Raw genomic sequence first — 21,118 nt, 5'->3', positions numbered from 1 at the left:
AAGTGGGCCGGGGACCCCCAGGGATCCATGAGGGGGGTCTCCCGCATGTCATACTTCGGCTATTATTGAAAAATCTTGAAGAGAAAATGTTGAAACACTAAAATCTTATGCATATCAATTTGGGGGTCTTTGACATGAAAACGTTTGAGAACCACAGGCCTAAAAACTACACTGAAGAACAAGTACAGTGGCTTAATGGGTTCTTTGTATGGCAGCAGTGTTACATAGCACCTCAACCGCCCCCAACGAATGGATGAAGAACCACCGTTCTTCAATCGGTATTGTTATCCAGCAATCAGTGATTGGTTTGCATAGAGTTCAGACACTCACCCACTGGTCCTCTCTGATTGGTGAAGAGCAAGGTGCGGTTGCCGCCATCCATGTTGGCCATGCTGATGTTGTCTCCATCCGTCCAGTATAGCTTCCTGGACGGACACACACACACACACACACACACACACACACACACACACACACACACACACACACACACACACACACACACACACACACACACACACACACACACACACACACACACACACACACACACACACACACACACACACACACACAGTATGAGAGAGAGATAAGACACACAAGAGGATGGATTGTGGGCGAGCTGATAAAATCTCTTGGCCGTGTTCCATATCTGTGTTGAGCCCTCATATAGATACCACTTCACATTATTTGATGTGTGCAAGTGTAAACACACAGCTCTGCCCTGACCTGTCTCAGCTGTGTAAGCACAAAATAAAGTGCACAATAAAGGGAATTGATATCTGGAATAGATTGTTGTGGTGATGACATCTTTTTGCAGGCTATAACCCAGAAGTGACTTCCGCCATAATGAGCAGATTTTCCGAGGGATTTTTTTTGGTTTAAATTAAGAAAATGTGCTCTGCAGCAAAACAAAAGCTTTGCACGTGCTTCAACACGTGCAAACCACACATGCAATTAATTTAAGTCAAAAACAACAACACGCATACTGTAAGTTCTTTGATTGTCGTCCAGTTCAACAAAGAGTTTGACGTTTGAGTCTACCACAGACATTATTTTGTGAATACAGTCAAATCCTCAGTGTTAATTTAAATCTGAGAGTGTACAAATTGCCCAAAATTTGGTTCTATTTGTACACTCTCAGAGATAAATTAACAGAGATAAATTAACACTGAGGATTTTATAGTAACATTTTGGACTAAAACCCTTGGCATTATTATTCTTATTGTTTTACTTAATTTATTTATTTTGAGGATTTATCGCTTTGTTTGCTTATTCTGTTTTTTTTATGTTATTTGTGTGCTTTTATTATGTTTTTATTTTGTGTTTGCTTTTTTTGTCTTTTTTATGTTTTGTAAAAACAGAAAAGAAAAAGAAAAAAACTATGGAGAAAACGCATCGGTCATCTGGCAAGGGAGCCCGGTGCAAACTCACTGCTGCGTCTTAAGAATACGGACTGTAACACTAGTCTATTGTATGTTGTGGACATACAGTAACACTCACCCCAGTAATGGGTGCAGCACCAGACAGTGGGGTTTATCCAGACCCTGGATGACTGCGTTCTTGAAGGAGCCGTCCAGTCTGGCCACGTTGATCTGCTTTCTGTTGGCATCATAGCTGGTCCAGAAGAGGTTCCTGGATACCCAGTCTACTGCCAGGCCATGAGCGTTGGGGAGGTCTGCGAAATGTGAGGCCCACAACGGGAAAGGTTTATTTAGGGTGGACACACTGCAAAGTCCTGATTGTTATAATATACACTGTCTGTGTTAAATTAACACGGAGGATTTACTGTACATACACCAGTGTTTTAATCACAAGGGAAGTGACATGCAGCAAATCCGCCTCCGGGTTTGGGAATCGAACCCGCTGTCAGGCATCAAAGCCTATGTGGTACGTGCCTTAACCACTTGGCCATCGGCACCCCACAATATGCATAATCATAATACAGCCTAATCCACGCAAAGAAAATAACATACTCCTCGAACTAAATTCACTGAGAGCTGAAACAGTTCAAATTGGAACTATGAAGTCCACGAGCAGCGTCCTTAACGCACGCCAACGATAACATTTGATTATTATCAAAGGATATTCCTGGCAGCGTTCTTCTTACCAGCAGACACCACGGTCTCGACCCCGGTGCCGTTGATGAAGGCCCTCTTGATGGTCTGCGTGCGCACGTCCGACCAGTAGATGCGATGCTCCACGGCGTCGTAGTCCACCACCGTCACGTTGTCGATGTCCGGCACGGTGAAGGAGATGATGTAGTTGTAGTACGGGTTGTCGATGTCCACGCCTCGGATCTCGATCTGACGAGCGTACAGGAGGAACTTGCGAGACTCTGAGGAGAGGGAAAGGGATGGAGACGTAGAGTGAGAAAACTGAACTTGGGACGAATATCTAAATCAGGGGTCTTCAACGGGGGGTCCGGGACCCCTAGGGAGTCCTCAGAGTTACTACAGGGGGGCTGTCAAATCTTTGCGTGATAGGATAATTTTTTTACATTAACCACTTGAACCCTAGCATCCTTGTTCTGAGAGGAACATTAGCCGAAAATAGACGATCTACAAGCTCACAACTGAGCTTGTAGGCTATTTCCGGGGAAGAGGGGAAAAGGAGCAAACCGAGTACAGAGTGAAAGGTCAAGTTTACTAAGTATTGAGGGTTTAAGCGGTTAAATGTCTGAAAATACACATTAACATAAATCCAACATACACTGATGATAATGTATGTCAAACAAGTCTATAAAGCTATCTAGTTTAATCTGCAACACAATTTTATGCAATATGTAGTGGGGGTCCCTGCTTCATCTCTCTCTCAGCTAAGGGGTCCTTGGCCTGAAAAACTTTGAAAACCCCTAATCTAAAGCAATGAAACGGACCTGACGATTATCCACTGGGAACAAACCGTTCGACACAATAAAAGATGTTTTTTGGAGCGAATACAGTGTGCGGGGCAATCCACTCGCTTCCCAGTGCTGACTCAATGCCCGGCACCTACTAAGCGGGATGTGCGTGTGACTACAGTTTTCCACGAACATTTAAACACTGAGAATGGCAATGTCAAGTGTTCCAGATCATGTCTGAGTCCAAATGAACACTAATCTCTCTTGCTATGAGTCATTCCTGGTTCTAAATGAGAGCGCTAAGCACAGAGGAGACAGTCTGCTCCATGGAGCCAATAAGAGCTGATTTGAAAGGTGGATGTGACCCAGTTTTGAGAGAGACCCAGTTAGGCCGTGCATGTATTCCTTGCAATTGCCCCCATTAATGGGAAATACATTGGAGGCCCTCGACACCAATTACCCTCAAATCTACACAGCCTAAACAAGGGATGGACTGCCAAAATGACCAATTAACTAGAAAGGTGCACTTAGTGGAATGCAAATCTCCAGGCCGGGAAATCCATATTTGGACATGTCTATGACGTCAGTCGTCTATTATTTATCTATGACGTTTGACTCCATATTTGGGCAAGGTTTCAGTTCGATCCAGCGGCCACTGACCTCCATTATAAAATTAAATTAAATGTAAAAGATTTAAAATATATATATAAAATGTCAATGCGGCGAGGTATTCGGCGAGGTACTTTCTTGGCCTACTGGCAGCATGCACAGGAAATCTGGTGTTGATCGGTTCAGTGGTTTGCGAAATTAGAGACAAGCCGGTGAAAACATAATCTCCCCCTTTGCCTTCAGCCGGGTGGGGATAATAAAAGCCACCTTATATTATCTTAACCTCACTACAGGCAGGCACATAAAGCACATGTGTGTTTGCACACACAGAGCATAAAGCATTACAGTATATGCACACGCGTGCACCCAACGACACCTACTGTACCCATGTACATAAACGTGTACAAACCCACAAACTAAACCGCCATCCCAAATCTATCCCTCTCAAACCATCGCACATCATCAAAAGACGAACAACGAAGGGGGCTTTGGCAGATAATCAGCCGAGACAATCTTTGATATGGAACAGAGATTAAATGGATAGTACACTACACAAGCAATGGAGGAGCAATCAGGTCTGGTTTCATGAGAGATGAAAGCCTGATGCTGATGCCAGGCCGTCATGTAACACTGAGAAAAGATTCCCACAGAGAAACGGCCTGTCCCTTGAGATACATCAATGTGTGTGTGTGTGTGTGTGGGGGTGTGTGTGTGTGTGTGTGGGGGTGTGTGTGTGTGTGTGTGTGTGTGTGTGTGTGTGTGTGTGTGTGTGTGTGTGTGTGTGTGTGTGTGTGTGTGTGTGTCCTCACTGTACCTTTGCAGGTGCGTCTGTCGGGCTGCAGCTTCATGAGGTGTGGGCAGGCACAGGCGTAGGTCCGGTTGAAGTTGATGAGACACAGGTGGGAGCAGGGGCTCTTTCCATCAACCTCGGCACACGGATTGGGAGCTATATGTGTGTGTGTGTGTGGGAGAGAGAGGGAGAGAGAGAGAGACAACAGGATTTTCCACAGACCTCGATAAAAGAAATGGCACAGAGGAAAAAACGCATTGTTATGCAAGTCTATGCCAGTGGGTCCTCGTGCGACGCCAGTTTCACACCAATTGTGAAATGATGATGTGGCTCACTGGCTTCTTCAAAACAGGCCTGAAAATCCATCTTTCAGGAGGCCAAAGGGGGAGAAACTCACTTCTCCCTTAGAAAGAAAGGGGATGGCACATACATTCCCCCTTTTATTTCCCCCTCTTTTTCTACTCTACATACATATAGGGTTTTATATTTGTTGATGATATTGTATTTTGGTCTTCTATTTTATGCTATGCTGATGAATTGAATACATAGGACCACAATGGAAACGAGTCCCTAGGACACAGGACAAATGTATGCCTGTACCTCGTGCTGTTTGCATTTCTGTCTAATAACGTATTCAATCAATCAAATGAAGGCACCGGGGTATGGTCTGTCCGGACACAATGGACCTCTCAATCAACGAGAGCCAGTCAGTCAGAGAGAGCCAAAACCAGACAACAATGTAGAAAAAACAATTAGTCATCTAGACTTTGTCACGTTTATTATGCATTTTAGTCTGGTGTGTTTGTTTGTTTGTTTCATTGTTATGTCTCGTTGATGTATCCGTCTGTTATGTCCCTTACCAAAACCAATAAAAAAACTAGACTTTGTCAGAGTGCTGCTCGCTTCCCTGTCGTCATCACCATGGGGACCTAGTGGGAGCTGTCAATCAACAGGGCAGTGCAATCTCCCTTTTCCCCCCCCCGCATCAAATCACACCCCAATGTCTTTCTGGGACCCCTCCAACCACCACCCCTCCACCTTAGGACACCCCGAGCCATTGATTCCCATTACGCCGAGGTGATGCAACAATGTGACAAGAGAACAGCAGAAAAATCGTGATAAGCCCCGTATCTCTGTCTTGGGAATCAGACACGTTTCTTTTGAGATCAAAACGTGACACAGTGGGCGTTCTATTTTTTTTTAATTCATGGCCAACAACAACCACTGGGGGATTCACCCGAACAAGTGAGGTGGCCTTTTGATCAACGACGCTGCAGGAGGCTCCCCCCTGAATGGCTGCCAGTGTGACGAGACAACAGTACTTAGAGAGCTGTGAAAAGGTCAGCTTGTCAGCGAGGATTGGGGTTGTGAATCTACACAGCCGGCAGCGGTGCTCTCTGTGAGCCCCGCGCCGCTCTCCCTGCCTGCCCTTCAACTTGAAGCACAAAAGCGAACAAAAAAAAAAACGAGAAAAAAAAACTGAAGCCTGCAGCGCTGACACTTGGACGTCCATGTCGTGACTCACAGACAACAGCAGCATGTACATTTTAACCCATTAAAACCCGGGAGCGCATCTGTGTAACCACTTATTCATTAACCATTATTCTATACTTTGGCTATTCAAAAATAGCAGACAAGCTCATAGCGCGGCACCGAGTGCCGCACTACGAGCTTGTAGATCTGCTATTTTTTGAAAAATCAATCAAATTTGTGCAAATCTTTTTGAATCTCTTTGAATACATTCTTTCAAGCAAACATTTTTCACTCAAATATTTGCTTCTGGGGGGGCCCTGGAACAAAATATTTTGAGATGGGGGTCCGCGGCCAAATACATATCATTTTGGGGGTCCTTGAGAAGAAAAGGTTTGAAAACCACTGATATAGCAACTTAGTTTTTTTCAAAAAACTGATTAGAATTTAGAAGACATTTGTAGAATCAGCCTCAGGTCTGAATGGGTTAAACAAACAGCGACGCAAATGCCACGATAACAAACCCCCAAGTGTGAACTCTGTTCGAGTGAGTCTGGCTGTACGTAATCTGAGTTCCCAGAAGTTTTCGCCAGCTCGGCGAAGAACTTCTGGGCCAGAGCCCTGGTATTTGTGGGCGGGATGTAACTTACGCTCAGAATCTGAGCGGACACGCCTCTTACCGGTCTGAGAGCTGTGCAACTTGTCTAAAAAGTCAGACGAGAGGCAAACGGCAGTACACAACGATGGCGGCCGCAATTTCTCAAGGGGAAATTGCTTCCCGTCGATCCTATTTAGATGCAACACCCAGTGCATTTGGATCCCGCCCCCTTTTCTTCATTGGCTGTTGATTTGAATCACAACGCAGTGGCCGCGCCCCTGCTGTCCAAGCTCCGACGCAATGCCTCCCAGACTAGGCTGTACGTAACATCACTGCCATCTTGGATTCAGATAACGAGATATGGGTGTGGCGTCTGTGTGTGTGTGTGTGTGTGTGTGTGTGTGTGTCTCCATGTGTGTGTGTGTATCTCCGTGTGTTTCTGCATCATGCTGACGTGGTCCTACCCTGGGGCTGTCTGGAGGGGTGGTAGACCTGCAGGTCAAAGGGCTGCGTGTTGGTGCGTTGGACCACGGTGACGTTGTTTCCCGTCCACTTGTTGGCCTTGGCCAGGGTGTTGGTCCTCCAGTCCGTCCAGTACACCTCCCCGCCGTACATGGTGACGGCGAAGGGGTGGGACAGGTACTCGTGGCCGCGCAGCACTTCGATCAAACCCGAGCCGTCGTACAGAGCCGAGTAGATGGCGTCCGACCTGGAGGAGACAAGAGAGATAATAGATAGTACAGGAGGGGGAAACGTGTAGAGCACATAGCCTTGTTTATCTGTGTGTGGGATCTTATACAGTACAATGCGCTCACTGTGAATATAACATTAATATTAATGGTACAGATGTGCATGTTTCCTATTGGAACAAATATGACTGAGTGACTGAGCTATTGAGTGACTCACTAAGGCACTACTGGGAGTGCATGTGAGACAGTGATTAGAGCATAATTGATCGAGTGACTGAATGCAGTGACGGCGGAAAGGCTTCCCGTGTGTGTGTGTTTCTGTGACCGGTGGGAAAATGCTATACCTGGCGTCGATCCAGACGATGCGTCTCTCCATGTAGTCTACGGTGAGTCCGTTGGGCCAGCCGCCGCTGCCTGTCTCCCTGTGGATGGTTCGTCTGCCTTCCCCACTCATAGACGCCGCCTCTATCCTGGGCAGGCTGGCATCCCAGTCTGTCCAGAATAGAATACTGCCAACGACAACAAAAAACAATGGATGTGAATGGAGATAAGTTTCCACTGCATGGTACCAGCTCAGCTTGCCTTGCCTTTTTTGGTTTTCAATTGGGCAAAAGCAGGGGTCTTCAACAGGGGGTCCGTGACCCCTAGGGGGTCCTCAGAGTTACTACAGGGGGGCCGCCAAATCTTTGTGTGATATGATTTTTATGTTTCACATTAACCACTTGAACCCGAGCATCCCTATTCTGAGGAGAACTTTAGCCAAAAAATAGCAGATCTACAAGCTCACAACGCCTCGCGCTGCGAGGCGTTGTGAACTTGTAGATCTGCTTTTTTTTTGGCAAAGAGGTTTAGAGGGAAAAAAAAAGCAGACCAAGTAAAACAATCTGAAACACAATTTTATACAATATAGAGGGGTTCCCTGCTTCATCTCTCTCCCAGCTAGGGGGTCCTTAGCCTGAAAACGTTGAAGACCCCTGGGCAAAAGTATTACCTACTGTAGTACCTAGTACCTTTTTGTTTTCACCTCCTTTGAGGTTCCAAGCGTAGCTGAGACGATACCAAAAGTGTGACACTGCAAAAGTGTTTGGTCAGAGAGAATTGTCATTATTCATTATTTTACCCATCACGGGGGTCCAGGGCGATGGCTCGGGGGTGCTCCACCTCTCCGGCCAGCAGGGTGGTTCTCATGGTCCCGTCCAGCTTGGCCACCTCGATCTGGTCCAGGTTGCTCTCCACCCAGTAGATGTTCCCTGCGATCCAGTCCACCGCCAGGCCCTCGGGCGTGGCCAGCCCATACTGGATCACCACCTCGAAGCTGGTCAGAGCTGATGGTTTAAAACAAGAGGAAAACGGAGAGCTTTGAGCTTAAACTGCGTGTGCTGAATGAAGCCTGATGCGAGGGCGTTAACCGGTACAACACTGTATTCAATGCTCAAATAGCAACGGTTAGTTTTACTTTATTCAGTTTTTCCACAAAAGCAGCACTGGGCAGTTAATTCCCCAGAGAGTTTTCTTTCTTGAGATAGATACAGTAGAAGGAAAGCAGAGACAGCATGGGGAGGCACAGGAAGGAATCCTATATCTGTGATTTCATCCTAAAGGGTAATTCAGAGCGCAGTGTTTTGTGTGTATAATTTATCGCATCCATGACGTGTTGCAAAGCTTGTAGGTCGGCAATTTTGGACCTTCCCTCGTACATAGAATAGTATGAATTGGGCTTAAAACGGATTTGTCTCGTCTCAAATCTTTGGTCTGAACGAGGCGTTAAGACAACCCCATTACAGAGTGCTGCAATAATAACTACTGTAGCTTTAACGAAAGTGACATTCTGTGGCACTTTGGTGCCATTTAATTATTGCCGATTTCTAACTGGAACCAACTTGGGTTTTAATGCAGTCTGTCAGCCGCTGGCCTCCTGTCACTTGCACCACTGTACTGTAAATGGATCCCCAGCTAGCACACATGTTTCATTGTAACCCCCCGCCCCCCCCCCCCCCCAACCCCCCAACACTGGATTGTTTAGAATTCTTTACTCTTATGGAATCAGTCACAGCATGGCACGCACAGCCGGGTCTGTCAATGTGGTTTCTACCAACACTCTCTTTCTCAACTCAACCAGCCCACTTCTGAGAAAACAAGCCTGTTTTTCTTACACTCTCTCTCTCTCTCTGTACAGTATATCACTTTTTTATGTTTTCTCTCTCGCTTCTCTCGCTCTCACTCCATTTCTCATTTCCCAGAAACAACTGGCTCCCATGCAAACGAACTGTGTGTGTGTGTGTGTGTGTGTGTGTGTGTGTGTGTGTGTGTGTGTGTGTGTGTGTGTGTGTGTGTGTTCATCTCTGGCTGAGGAGGATCAGACGAGGCCTTCCACTGGTAATTAGAGGCATGGGCCCTCTTCACAGTTTGCTTATTGGAATGCTGGAGCCACTACTAGAGCAGCATTGGAGGTTGGAGGGGGTGGTGTGTGGTGTGTGTGTGTGTGTGTGTGTGTGTGTGTGTGTGTGTGTGTGTGTGTGTGGGGGGGGGGGGTTCTAGTGCCTTTGTTCAGCAGTTGGCAGTCCTTGGCCCCCATGTTTGCCCACAGCTCAGAAGATGGCAAAAAACGTCTACAAAGAGAAGCAGCAGGAGCGCTGATCTATGAGTCGCTGTTCTTTATGGTGGCAACAGAGGGTTGGGTACGACGTGGACCTGCTCCGTCTGTGCCGCCCACACCATGTGTCTTTTCTGAATGCAGTCACGCACACCGAGCGCTGAGACAAATAGGAAGAGACAAAGCCTTCCGTGTGCCCCCTAAGTGCTGTGCTGGGAACAGTCTTTGGTGAAAGAGAGACCTGCGGGTTTGTTTGGGGGGCCCCCTCGTTTCGAAAGACTTAAAACCGGGTCTAAAATCGCAGCCACATATTCTTCTGACCGCAAAAAAAAATTCATAAAACATTTTTGTTTAGCGAGAGTACATACTCTACCGGCTTAACGGAAATGAACACAAAATTGCTTTCAATAAGCCATGACAACAAACAATTGTAGTCTTTTTCTGATGGAAAAGTCCATTCAAATTAAATTCTACTGTACCTCTAAACATAAGGACACCATCGAGCATCTGCCAGTTATTACAGTATATGAAATGAGAGCTTAAAAGGTCCCAAATCTGCATTCACAAACTACTAAAGGTTTGGGTTCAGGGTTAGTTTTACAGCTCTCCTGGGGGAGTCTCACCTCCATTTTCAGACAGCTTCCCACGGTAGATCTTGTCCTCCACCACGTCTGTCCAGTACAGCGTGCTCTGGTTGAGGTGGAAGTCCAGGGCGATGGTGTTCCTCAGGCCTGGCACCAGCACACTGAACTCCCCCTTGTGGAGCTCGATTCTCCTGATCTCGTGGCGGTTGGAGAATATGATGAAAGGCTTGAAGGGATCTGAGGGTGAAACAGCAGGACAGACACTGTTGAATGGATTTATGCTGTAGGAACAGTGCTGTAAGCGCTACTAGGGTCTTCAACAGGGGGTCCTCAGAGCTACCACAGGGGGTCCGTCAAATCTTTGTGTGATGGGGAACATTAGCTGAAAATAGCAGATCTACAAGCTCACAACGCCTCGCGGCGCGAGGCGTTGTGAGCTTGTAGATCTGCTATTTTCGGAGAGTCGGGGGAAGAGGGGAAAAGAACGGACCAAGTACAGAGCCAACGGTCAGGTTGACTACATATGAGGCGTTGTGAGCTTGTATATCTGCTATTTTTGAAACATCTTGAAAATGTTGGCAAATCTTTGAATATATGTATTTTTTAAAGCGAACATTTTTAACTCAAATCTTTGCTTCTGGGGGGTCCCTGGAACAACATCTTTTGAAATGGGGGTCCGCGGCCAAATACATACATTTAAAAAAAAATCTGTTAGGATTTAGAAAACATTTGTAGAATCCCCAGAAGCAAAGATTTGAGTTAGAAATGTTCGCTTTAAAAAATATATATATTCATTGCGGATCTACAAGCTTGAAGATCTGCTATTTTCGAATAGCCAAAGAAATCTTAAAATGACACAGATGCGTTCCCGGATTGAAGAATGGGTTAAACGCCCGGCTCCCCATCATCTCAGATCTGCTCACCAGTGCTCTTGCAGCTCTCCCCGTCGGCCTCCAGCTCCCAGCCCTCGTAGCAGGAACACTTGACGCTGGATTTCTCTTGTTCGCACTTCTGGCTGCACTTGAGATGTTTGGCGCAGAAGCTCTGGATCTGACAGGTCTTGTTGTCGGCTCCCAGCTCCATGCCCAGGGGGCAGGAGCACATGAACCCCTCGCCGGGGATGATGCTACAGTTGTGGCTACAACCGCCGTTATCCAATGAACACAGGTCTGTTGGACAGGAAGAGAGTGGCATGGGAAAAGGGGGTATTTTCTTTTTTTTGTCACATTACATTTGCACATAATGTGAAACCTCTGTCCCATCCTAAACATTAGGAGCAGCAGTGCAAGCAAGAAAGCGATCACGTGTCGCTGGTACCAACAGGACACCAAAGAAAATTTGATGGACATTATAGGGGAATTATACACTATGGAAAAACTAACATTCATACAAGTTACACAAAAAATGGCAAAAGTGGACTTTCTTCCTTCAGCCCATGGACAATGTATATTAAAAAAAACAAAAACTTTTGTACTAAAGTAATAACTGTAGCAATTGTAGAATGCAGCCCTTTTGCCTTGTCTTGTCTATTTTAGTTTTGCTTTTAATGTTTGTATCCTTGTGTGTGTGTTTATCTCTTGAAATCCTTTTCCAATAAAAAATGAGTTAAACAAAATATATTAGGAGCAGCGGGCACTATTAATACAGCACCCGGAAAGCAGTTAGCGGTGTCTTGCTTGTGTCCTTCTAATACCCCAAACAGCCTCAATGTCTGTGTATGGCCTTGAGAGATGCAAATAAGAAAACAAATAGCTTGTGTATGATTTAGACCACTGGTTCTCGAACGCGAGGTTCGGGATCCCCCAGTGGTCCTTGGGTGGCTTCCAGGGGGTCAAACCCAGCTAAATGATTGATGGTTAGGAACCAAATGGACGCTTAGGGGTCTGTAGCTCAAAGAGTGTTCCATTTTGTTACACTCTCTGAATATCAATCAATTAACACTGAGGATTTTACAATGTACTGTAGATTGGGGTAAAACCATCATATCAAATGGATAACAAACTGAGGGTTCTTGGAACTGAAAAGAATTGAAAAGTTTTATACTTTGGCTATTCAAAAATAGCAGATATACAAGCTCATAGCGCGGCACCGAGTGCCGCGCTATGAGCTTGTAGATCTGCTATTTTTTTTTAAATCCCTGGCACAGAATATCTTTGAGATGGGGGTCCGCAGCCAAATGCATATCATTTTGGGGGTCCTTGACATGAAAAAGTTTAAGAACCAATCATTTAGACTACAGTAGTGTTTTACCACAGAGTTTCTCGTCGGAGCCGTCGGGGCAGTCGTCTGTGCCGTCACAGAGCTTCTCGGCGGGCAGACAGATGGAGTCATTGGTGGCACAGACGTGGTGGGACAGCTTACACACCAGCGCCTCGCAGTTGTCCTCGTCCGAGTTGTCCTCGCAATCACTGTCCCCGTCACACACCCAGGCCTTGCTGATACAGCGGGCTGAGGGGACATCATACACATCATCGACCTTCAACATGCATCCCTTCTCAATAAGATCATTGCAATTCGTGTGCATAGTATATAATCAGGTTTTTCTGCTCTCGAGGGAAATCAATCCTATCCATCCACCATGAAGGTCAAAACCAATTATCTTTTTCATTTATGTGGATACATACCCACAACTCTATATGTCCCTACATCGCCCCCCCCCCCCCTTTTTTTTCTTTTGTTGACAAAAAATCATATACAGTAGATGAACATAATTTTGCACATATCTGTCAAAAGGCTAAAACACAATAAAGCTTGAGAGACTATTTCAATTGCGGTCCTTTGAATGTAAATGTGTGTGTAAACTGGTCTTGCGTAGGCAGACAAAAAAAATAAAGATTTAGCAACTACAGTGAATTTAGATGTCACCAGACGTATCAATTAGGTGGAGATCTCCGATGAGTCCGATCATCTGGCTACAGACGTCTAGTCCCAACAGGACAACATTATAATCCGGGAAGTTCCCTGGCCTGCGCTGTTAAACAGGCCCTTAACAGACCCTTAACCCGCCCCCCCCCCCCCCCGGCAGATTGACCGGACGAGGATGTCCTCACCGGAGTCTCGGCAGCTGAACTTCACCGCTGGGTCGCACATGTGCGTGACGCCTTCACAGTTGTTCTCGTCGCTCAGGTCCATACAGTCCGTGTCTCCGTCACAGCGCCAACGCATGGGAATGCAGAGGCCATCCATCCGGCACTGGAACTCATCTACATGGCAGCCGCCTGGGGGGCGTGTGGCTGCACCAGAAAACAGGAAGGGAAGTGTTATGATGGTTTCGCAAATAGCAGAGGTGCAGAACACAGTTTCAGTCTATGAGAAACTCCACGTGGACCCGCAAGGGTCCATAAACACCAGGGACTTTACTGAGAAGGAATAACAGGGTTGCTGACATAAGGCCAGGATGTCCTCCCACACTACATTGATTGATGTCACGGTCAGATTAAAGGCTGCTCTTAAAGACGTAGTAATAATGACATCCCTTCATGGCAAAGGTGAGTGCTGGGCACAGCTGAGCAGGAAGCGGGTCTGGGACCTTTCCGCGCTGAACACAATATGTGGGAGGAAAGGCAATAGTATTGCTTTTCCTCCACAACTAATGACTTCCAGAAGGAAGGCCCAGTGTAACCACACACACACACACACACACACACACACAGGGCACAGACTGCTCATTAGACCAGCAGGTTCAAGTGCAGCATGCTGTGACTCAACAGGAATGGGTTTAGAATCAATCCAAATGAAGTGGCACCTACCTCACCAGGACATATCCACGCACGCACACACACAGACAAACACACAAACACGCGCACACACACACGTTTGCACTTCGAAACACACACTTCTCCCATTCCAGGGTCATCAGGACAACTGCCAAGCTATTAGTTCCTCAACAAGAGCAGAGGAAGGAGCGCCGTTTGAGAGCGAATAAGGAGACGCCTTTACTGAAGATTCTCATGAGACAGCCTACACGCCATGGCCTGACCTGACCCAACGCAGCAGTGTGGCCACAGAGCCAAGCGCTCCGTCTCAGTCGGTACCGCGGCCTGGTTAACCCACACTTCCTACGACAGCCCGCGCCAAAAAAACAAAACCTCCAGCCATTTTCCTCCGTCGAATGCGAAAACTCCCATCGCTGCAGCAAAACATCTGCAGCGCTTGTGCAAGCCAAAATGAAGAGGCGCATTGTGCGAGTGTGGCTTTGTTTGAAACAAGGCTCAAATCTTTAAGCCAGCCGCAGAGCGTAAACACGTTCCTGAGTGCAGCAAACGTAGAAGATGTGTTCTAAGTGGCAGCTGGAGGTTCTATGAGCGCGGCAGGCGGAGGGAGGTATGCGGTAGGGAAACGAGGCCCCTGTAGCGACTGGAGCCGGTATTCGATGTGACAACTTCTCTACAGCACGTAAACACAGTGATGATGATACACAATGCAGGCCAGAACGCCGTGACGAGGCGCAGCCACCAGAAGTGCAATGCGGTGTCGAACGCGCCGTCAACAGTCATCTTTGTGAGGGAATGTAATTTATCTACATGCACGGAGAGAGAAACAAGACAACACTAGCGCTAGAATAAATGCATTGACTTGACAGCAGTGTTGCCAGATTCTGTGAGAGAAACAAGCAACCAGGTCTAGGAAAACCAGCCCAAAAGAAGCGACTATGGGCCACATGAGCACTTTAACGTATACATCAGCTATTTGAAAATAGCAGATCTACAAGCTCACAACGCGTCGCGATGCGACGCGTTGTGAGCTTGTAGATCGGCTATTTTCAAATAAAATCTTGCGGGGAAATTATAATAAGCAGATCTGGCAACCCTGCTTGACAGTCTGTCAGTCTGGGACCGGCTGGCACAGCATGTGGGCGCCGTTCCTCACCCTGGTTGGTACAGTTGGCATGCGTCTCGTCGCTGTAGTCTCCACAGTCGTTGTCGCCGTCGCACGTCCAGTACTCTGGGATGCAGCGGCCGCTGTTGCACTTGAATTGGACACTGGAGCAGGAGTGGCTGCAGCCCGCTTCGTCGCTGTTGTCCCCACAGTCGTTGTCTGAATGTCAAGCACACGTGTTAACACACAAACACGCACACGCACAAGCACAAGCACACACACACACACACACACACACACAGTTAACCCTTTAAGTCCTGGAACGCATCTGTGTTACTTTTTTGATTTGAGCTAAAAAGCATTATTTTACACTTTGGCTATTAACACATTGACTGCCAATCGCGTAGATCTACGCAAACCTATTTAAAGCCGCCACGTGCCAATCGCGTAGATCTACGCGAACCGGCGGTTCGCGTAGATTTCACAAAAAGTGCACTTTCTGATTTTTTTTATCCACTTCCGTTTCCGGTAGCACCACCGGAAACGGAATTATTCGGGTTCCGTTTTGGAATGTGTTAAAAAATATTTTTGAAAAATCGAGAAAATGTGTGCAAATCTTTGAATATATATTATTTTAAAGCAAACATTAACTCTGCTTCTGGGGGTCCCTGGAACAAAATATTTTGAGGTGGGGGTCCGAACCTCAAATTCATATAATTTTAGCGGTCCTTGACATGAAACAGTTTGAAAACCACTGATGCAAAGAAACATAGGTTTTTCAGAAAACCGTTAGGATTTAGAAGACATTTTGCAGAATCTGAACCTCAGGCCTCAATGGGTTAAGGTGAAATTGCTGTTGGCAATTCTATCCCATTCGACAGATTGATGAAGGTCTTACTCACCATTATCACAGCGCCAGTTGACGTTGATGCAGCGACCGTTGGCACAGGTGAATTGGGTCAGTGGAAAGCAGGTTGGGTAAGCTGGGGGGAGGGGGGAGGGGGTTTGACAAATTATTCTTGAAAATAACATGGTAGCACATTAGCCTTCGTCGTTTCAAACCTAACCAAACTACAGGGAGAGAGCTAGAGCACAGGGAAGCGGTATGAAGAACCCACCACAGGAGTCTGGTTCATCAGAGCGGTCTCCGCAGTCATCGTCCAGGTCACAGGTCCAGGAGATGGGGATGCAGCGCCCGCTGGCGCAGGGATACTGGTTGGGTGGGCACGTACGAGCTGCAGGGAAATGGTAAATGGACCTCATTTAGGCGCCTTTCTCCAAAGCACTTTACAATGTACTTCATGTTCACCCATTCACACATACGTACATTCACACATGCAAGTAAATATATATTTTTTAAATTATTATTACTACTATTATTATTATTATTATTTTCAAAAGATTTAAAATAATAAAACAAAAACAAAGTTTTTATCAATTAAAACAATTCCAGCCTTTTCATAGAACAAAAATAAATCAAATAATTTGAGACGCGTTGAGAGTATACAGGGCTAATGTATGTTTTGTAATAGTAATCAAAATCTACAAGTAAATAGTGACTAAAGTTTTCAAATAAATGTAGTGGAGTAAAAGTACAATATTTGGATCCTACATACTGAGATGTAGTGGAGTAGAAGTAAAAGTATTGGAAATTGGACATAGTCAAGTAAAGTACAAATACAAAACAATTGTACTTAACACAGTACTTGAGTAAATGTACTTAGTTACTGTGTGTGTGTGTGTGTGTGTGTGTGTGTGTGTGTGTGTGTGTGTGTGTGTGTGTGTGTGTGTGTGTGTGTGTGTGTGTGTGTGTGTGTGTGTGTGTGTGTGTGTGTGTGTGAGAGTGTGAGAGTGTGAGAGTGTGTGTGAGTGCTTACCAGAGCAAGTAGTGTTGGATTCATCCTCATCGTTGCCACAGTCATTATCACCATCACACAGCCAGCGCACAGGGATACAGCGGTTGTTCTGGCATTTGAAACGGTCGGTTGGGCAAGTGTGCTGGTCTGGAGAGCAAAAGGAAAAACACAAAGTGCAGGAAGTGATACAGAAGAGCTGTGAAGATGAAGGGAATGGCACGCACCCAAGCCGTGTGTACACGGCACATTGAGAGTATTTAGCCTTGTTGAGCTAGCGTAACACCATGACAACTGTGTTTTGTCTTAACCCATTAAGACCGGGAACGCATCTGTGTGTCATTTTTAGATTTCTTTGGCTATTCAAAAATAGCAGATATACAAGCTCATAGCTATGAACTTGTAGTAATTTTTTGAAAAATCGTGAATTTGTGAAAATATTTGATTATTTTTTAAAGGGAAAATGTTTGACTAAAATCTTTGCTTCTGGGGGTCCCTGGCACAAAATATTTTGAGATGGGGGTCCGTGGCAAAATACATATCATTTTGGGGGTCCTTGACATGAAAAACTTTGAGAACTACTGATATAGAAACATACGTTTAGAAGATTTAGAAGACATTTTGTAGAATCCCCAGAAGCAAAGATTTGAGAAATAGCAGATCTACAAGCTCATGTATATCTGCTATTTTTGAATAGCCAAAGTGTAAAATAATGCTTTTTAGCTCAAATAAAAAAATTACACAGATGCGTTCCAGGTCTTAAAGAGTTAATAATATTCAACATCTGATATTGTGCCATTTATCCGGTGAAAATTAAGTTTATGAACCCTCTAAAGATGTGACATCAATGAATGGAAGTATCTGGAGTTCACTATCTCCTTAACCCTCTAAGACCCAGCGATGCTTTAGAGTAACAATTATATTTTATAAAGAAAGGAGTTTAAATAATTTGTTGTTCTGTTATTTTTTCACCTCTAAATCCTCATTGGGTCCTATTGTTTAGTCTTACAATGCCATTGGCCAGGATATTTGCATATAAATACCCCCCACAGAGCCAGGAATCATCACAACTTGAAAAATCTCTGTTGGAACAGATCTCTTTTTTCTCTGGAAGATATTCCTCACAAAAACTTAAGTAATATGCCTGTAATAATTGTTTTGGTGAATATTACAATGTCTAGAACATGTACATATGTTATTATTGTGAAATATATTTCCCAAATTTAAATTAGAGCATGATTCATACTTGTTGCTTTTGGTCAACGTTGGGCCCTCTTGGTTGCAAAAAATACAAGGGTAGGCCTAATGTTCACCTGCTACTGTTCAGCCTCATATATAGTTTTCACAATAGATTTAAACAGTTATATGTGTATTTCCCCCACTTTGCATTACTATATATATATATATATATATATATATATATATATATATATATATATATATATATATATATATATATATATATTGAGCTGTAAGCCTCAGAAAATGTCCACCCAAAGTTTCTCTTTCCCCCTAAACAATACATATTCAACCATAGTTTAACCAATATATTCCCTTGTTATTTCTCAGTATGTTTAATTTTCTTTCAATACTACAAGGACAGTGGGACCAATGTGGTAATTTTTGGGGGGTTGTGGGGGTTGTTCATTATTCATTCGAGGGGTGGTGGGTACTTAGGGGCAATGTAATGATGATGACCACTTAGGGGCAATCATCATCAAACAATAGGTTGGCCAGACAGTATTGTATGACTTGTGAAATGTTGTGAGCAGTGATGTGTAAGAACTTAGCACTATACTAATGGTATGTCTTTATTTCATTTCAGAATGCCACAACAGAAAGGGACTCGCTTCTCAGCCAGGGATGTTCTGGATATCGTGATGAACGGAGAGAGTGATGTTGACATAGACATCAATGAGACTGATGAAGAGTCAGATGAAGAGGACTGTGGCATGGGGTCCAAAGAAAACCAACCACCCCGTGAACCACCCAGTGAACCCACTGACCGCCCAGCAGACATTCAGCCACCCCAGCTACAACAAGAACATGGGCGGTGTGGATTTGCTGGACTCCCTCACAGCCTTGTACAAGTTCCCTCTGAAAGCCCGTCGCTGGTACATGTACATCTTCTGGCACACCATCTACCTTGCTGTGGTCAACGCCTGGCTGATCTACAAACGGGAGTGCCAAGCTCTCAAGGTCCCACGGAAAGACGTCCTGAAACTCAGACTCTTCCAGGCACAACTTGCATCCTCTCTCATTCTGGTAAGAATCAAGTTCAGTTTACCATCTGTCATTTTAATATTTCACTGTTTGCATTATCTCAGACTTGTATCCTGATGAATCTTTGATGTGTATATTAATTTATTCTGTTCTAATCAGGTGGACACTGTCAGAACGCCAAAGAGGGGACGGCCATCTTCAACTCAGAAGAGACAACTGGAAGATAGTCCGAGCCACACTCCATACAAGGTGGCACGACCGCATCAGCCATCAGATGTTTGCAAAGACCAAGTTGGACACTTCCCAATGAAGACACAGAAAGGGCGCTGCAGGAATACTGGTTGTTCAGGTTACACCATTGTGAGCTGCAACAAGTGTGAAGTCCGCCTGTGCTTTGCAGGAGAGAAAAACTGTTTCTGGGACTATCACAACTGAAAAGAAAGTGATTGGGGATCTCATTTTGCAGAGCAGGTGTGAATTGTCAGGAATGTGCAGGGTCATATTGGGTGGAGATCAGTTTGCATCATTTTACCAATGCAAATCAGTGAGTTGGCCAGACAGTATTGTGTGATCACTGACAATGGTTTAGGTTATTAGGTTTCTTTACTACATATATTGTACAGATTTTTATTTTGTTGTTCTTTTAATAAAATTGATTAAAAAATATGGCTTATTGGTGTTAGTATTCATAATGTATACTGTTCTGAGGCCAAATATTATTCATAATTGATCTGAGGCCAAATAATAAACCATATAAATGAATCATTAAGTTGTTTTAGTGAAGTATTTACACATTTGCCATGTTATCCATAAAAATGGCCTATAGGAAATTTTGCTACCTGATGGACCCAACGTTGCTAAATGTCAACATTTGCATAAAAACTTACCAAAACATATATTTTTTTAAAACATTATATTTTCCTCTTCTAAATACTCCTACAAGACCATCTAAAAGGTTTTTAATTTTTTTTTGCAAGTACAAATATATCCGGGTCTTACAGGGTTAATGAAGAGCAACATGGCCAGTGGAGTACTGGCATCATCACACCACATGGAAAGAGACAATCTTGGAAACTACAGTTAGCACTCCTGTCATCTCTCCTTAGCCTGCGATCTGAAACAGAGCGTGTTTATCCTCCCGTGTTGCTGTGTAACCATGGCGATGATGACGGGGCACACACACACACACACACACACACTCACGGCAGAGATCGGGGGCTTCGTCGCTGTTGTCCAGACAGTCGTTGTCCCCGTCACACTTCCAGCGCTCTTGGATGCAGCGGTTGTTCTTGCAGGCGAACTCCCCAGGCTGGCATTGGGGCGGAGGCACATAGGAAGGGTTTGCTGGAGGAGGAGGAGGAGAGGTAAGTGGAGAGACGGGAGGGTTACTGAGACCGTCCCCGAGCAGTAGAACACAGCAAGGCTTTGTGGTGCAGCATAGGTCATCTTTTGTCCCCTTATTCACGGCTATAACAATATTGGTGCAACAAAGGTTCTTGGAACCTTCTTCCCCAGCTGCGGCAGAGATATAAAGTATAGATTGTGAAAGCCGAGCAGTGTAACGGCCTCAGCTCCTGCTGAGTAATGAATTTTCCACAACTTTTCTCAGATCGATCTTTTTACATTGTAAAAGTCGGTAAGTACATTTGCAGGTGACATTGTCGGCATCCAGGATTTGGTCGTCGGCACAGCCACAGGACCGTCCGTCAGGTATGGCCAGACACAGACTGCCACAGCCGCCGTTGTTGACTCGACACAGGTTGGCACCTGCAAATACACAATACAGCACAAAAAGTGACAATGACATACTGATGTTATAAGGCAGGGGTCTTCAACAGGGGGTCCTCGGAGTTACTACAGGGGGGGGGTCTCCAAATCTTTGTGTGAGTGGAACCTTTTTTGTATCAACCACTAGCATCCTTATTCTGAGGGGAACATTAGCCAAAAAAATGCAGATCTACAAGCACACAACGGCACGCAGCGCGAGGCGTTGTGAGCTTGTAGACCGGCTATTTTCGGCAGAGAGGTTTGGTGTAGAGGGAAAAAAGA

The 21,118-nt window shown here is 45.2% G+C and overlaps 1 protein-coding gene across 1 annotated transcript in view; it reads right to left on the bottom strand.

The window, feature by feature from the left end:
* The window catches only part of lrp1ab (low density lipoprotein receptor-related protein 1Ab), a 165,553-nt gene that overhangs the window by 61,899 nt on the left and 82,536 nt on the right, over positions 1–21,118 (bottom strand). Inside the window, exons 15-31 of the mRNA XM_080445809.1 lie at positions 20,714–20,836; positions 20,273–20,413; positions 16,871–16,996; positions 16,112–16,228; positions 15,896–15,976; positions 15,045–15,212; positions 13,226–13,408; positions 12,426–12,623; positions 11,099–11,344; positions 10,215–10,412; positions 8,119–8,323; positions 7,343–7,507; positions 6,774–7,018; positions 4,266–4,397; positions 2,111–2,338; positions 1,504–1,678; positions 331–425 (exon numbers count right to left, since the gene is read on the bottom strand). Coding sequence (XP_080301935.1) covers positions 331–425; positions 1,504–1,678; positions 2,111–2,338; positions 4,266–4,397; positions 6,774–7,018; positions 7,343–7,507; positions 8,119–8,323; positions 10,215–10,412; positions 11,099–11,344; positions 12,426–12,623; positions 13,226–13,408; positions 15,045–15,212; positions 15,896–15,976; positions 16,112–16,228; positions 16,871–16,996; positions 20,273–20,413; positions 20,714–20,836 — 2,826 coding nt within the window. The remainder of the gene's footprint in view (positions 1–330; positions 426–1,503; positions 1,679–2,110; positions 2,339–4,265; positions 4,398–6,773; positions 7,019–7,342; positions 7,508–8,118; positions 8,324–10,214; positions 10,413–11,098; positions 11,345–12,425; positions 12,624–13,225; positions 13,409–15,044; positions 15,213–15,895; positions 15,977–16,111; positions 16,229–16,870; positions 16,997–20,272; positions 20,414–20,713; positions 20,837–21,118) is intronic.

Source organism: Gymnoscopelus braueri, assembly GCF_963280865.1.
Source record: "Gymnoscopelus braueri genome assembly, chromosome: 12".
Lineage (NCBI taxonomy): Eukaryota > Metazoa > Chordata > Actinopteri > Myctophiformes > Myctophidae > Gymnoscopelus > Gymnoscopelus braueri.
The sequence above is the reverse complement of the archived record's forward strand: the minus strand, read 5'-3'. Positions and strand labels throughout refer to the sequence as shown.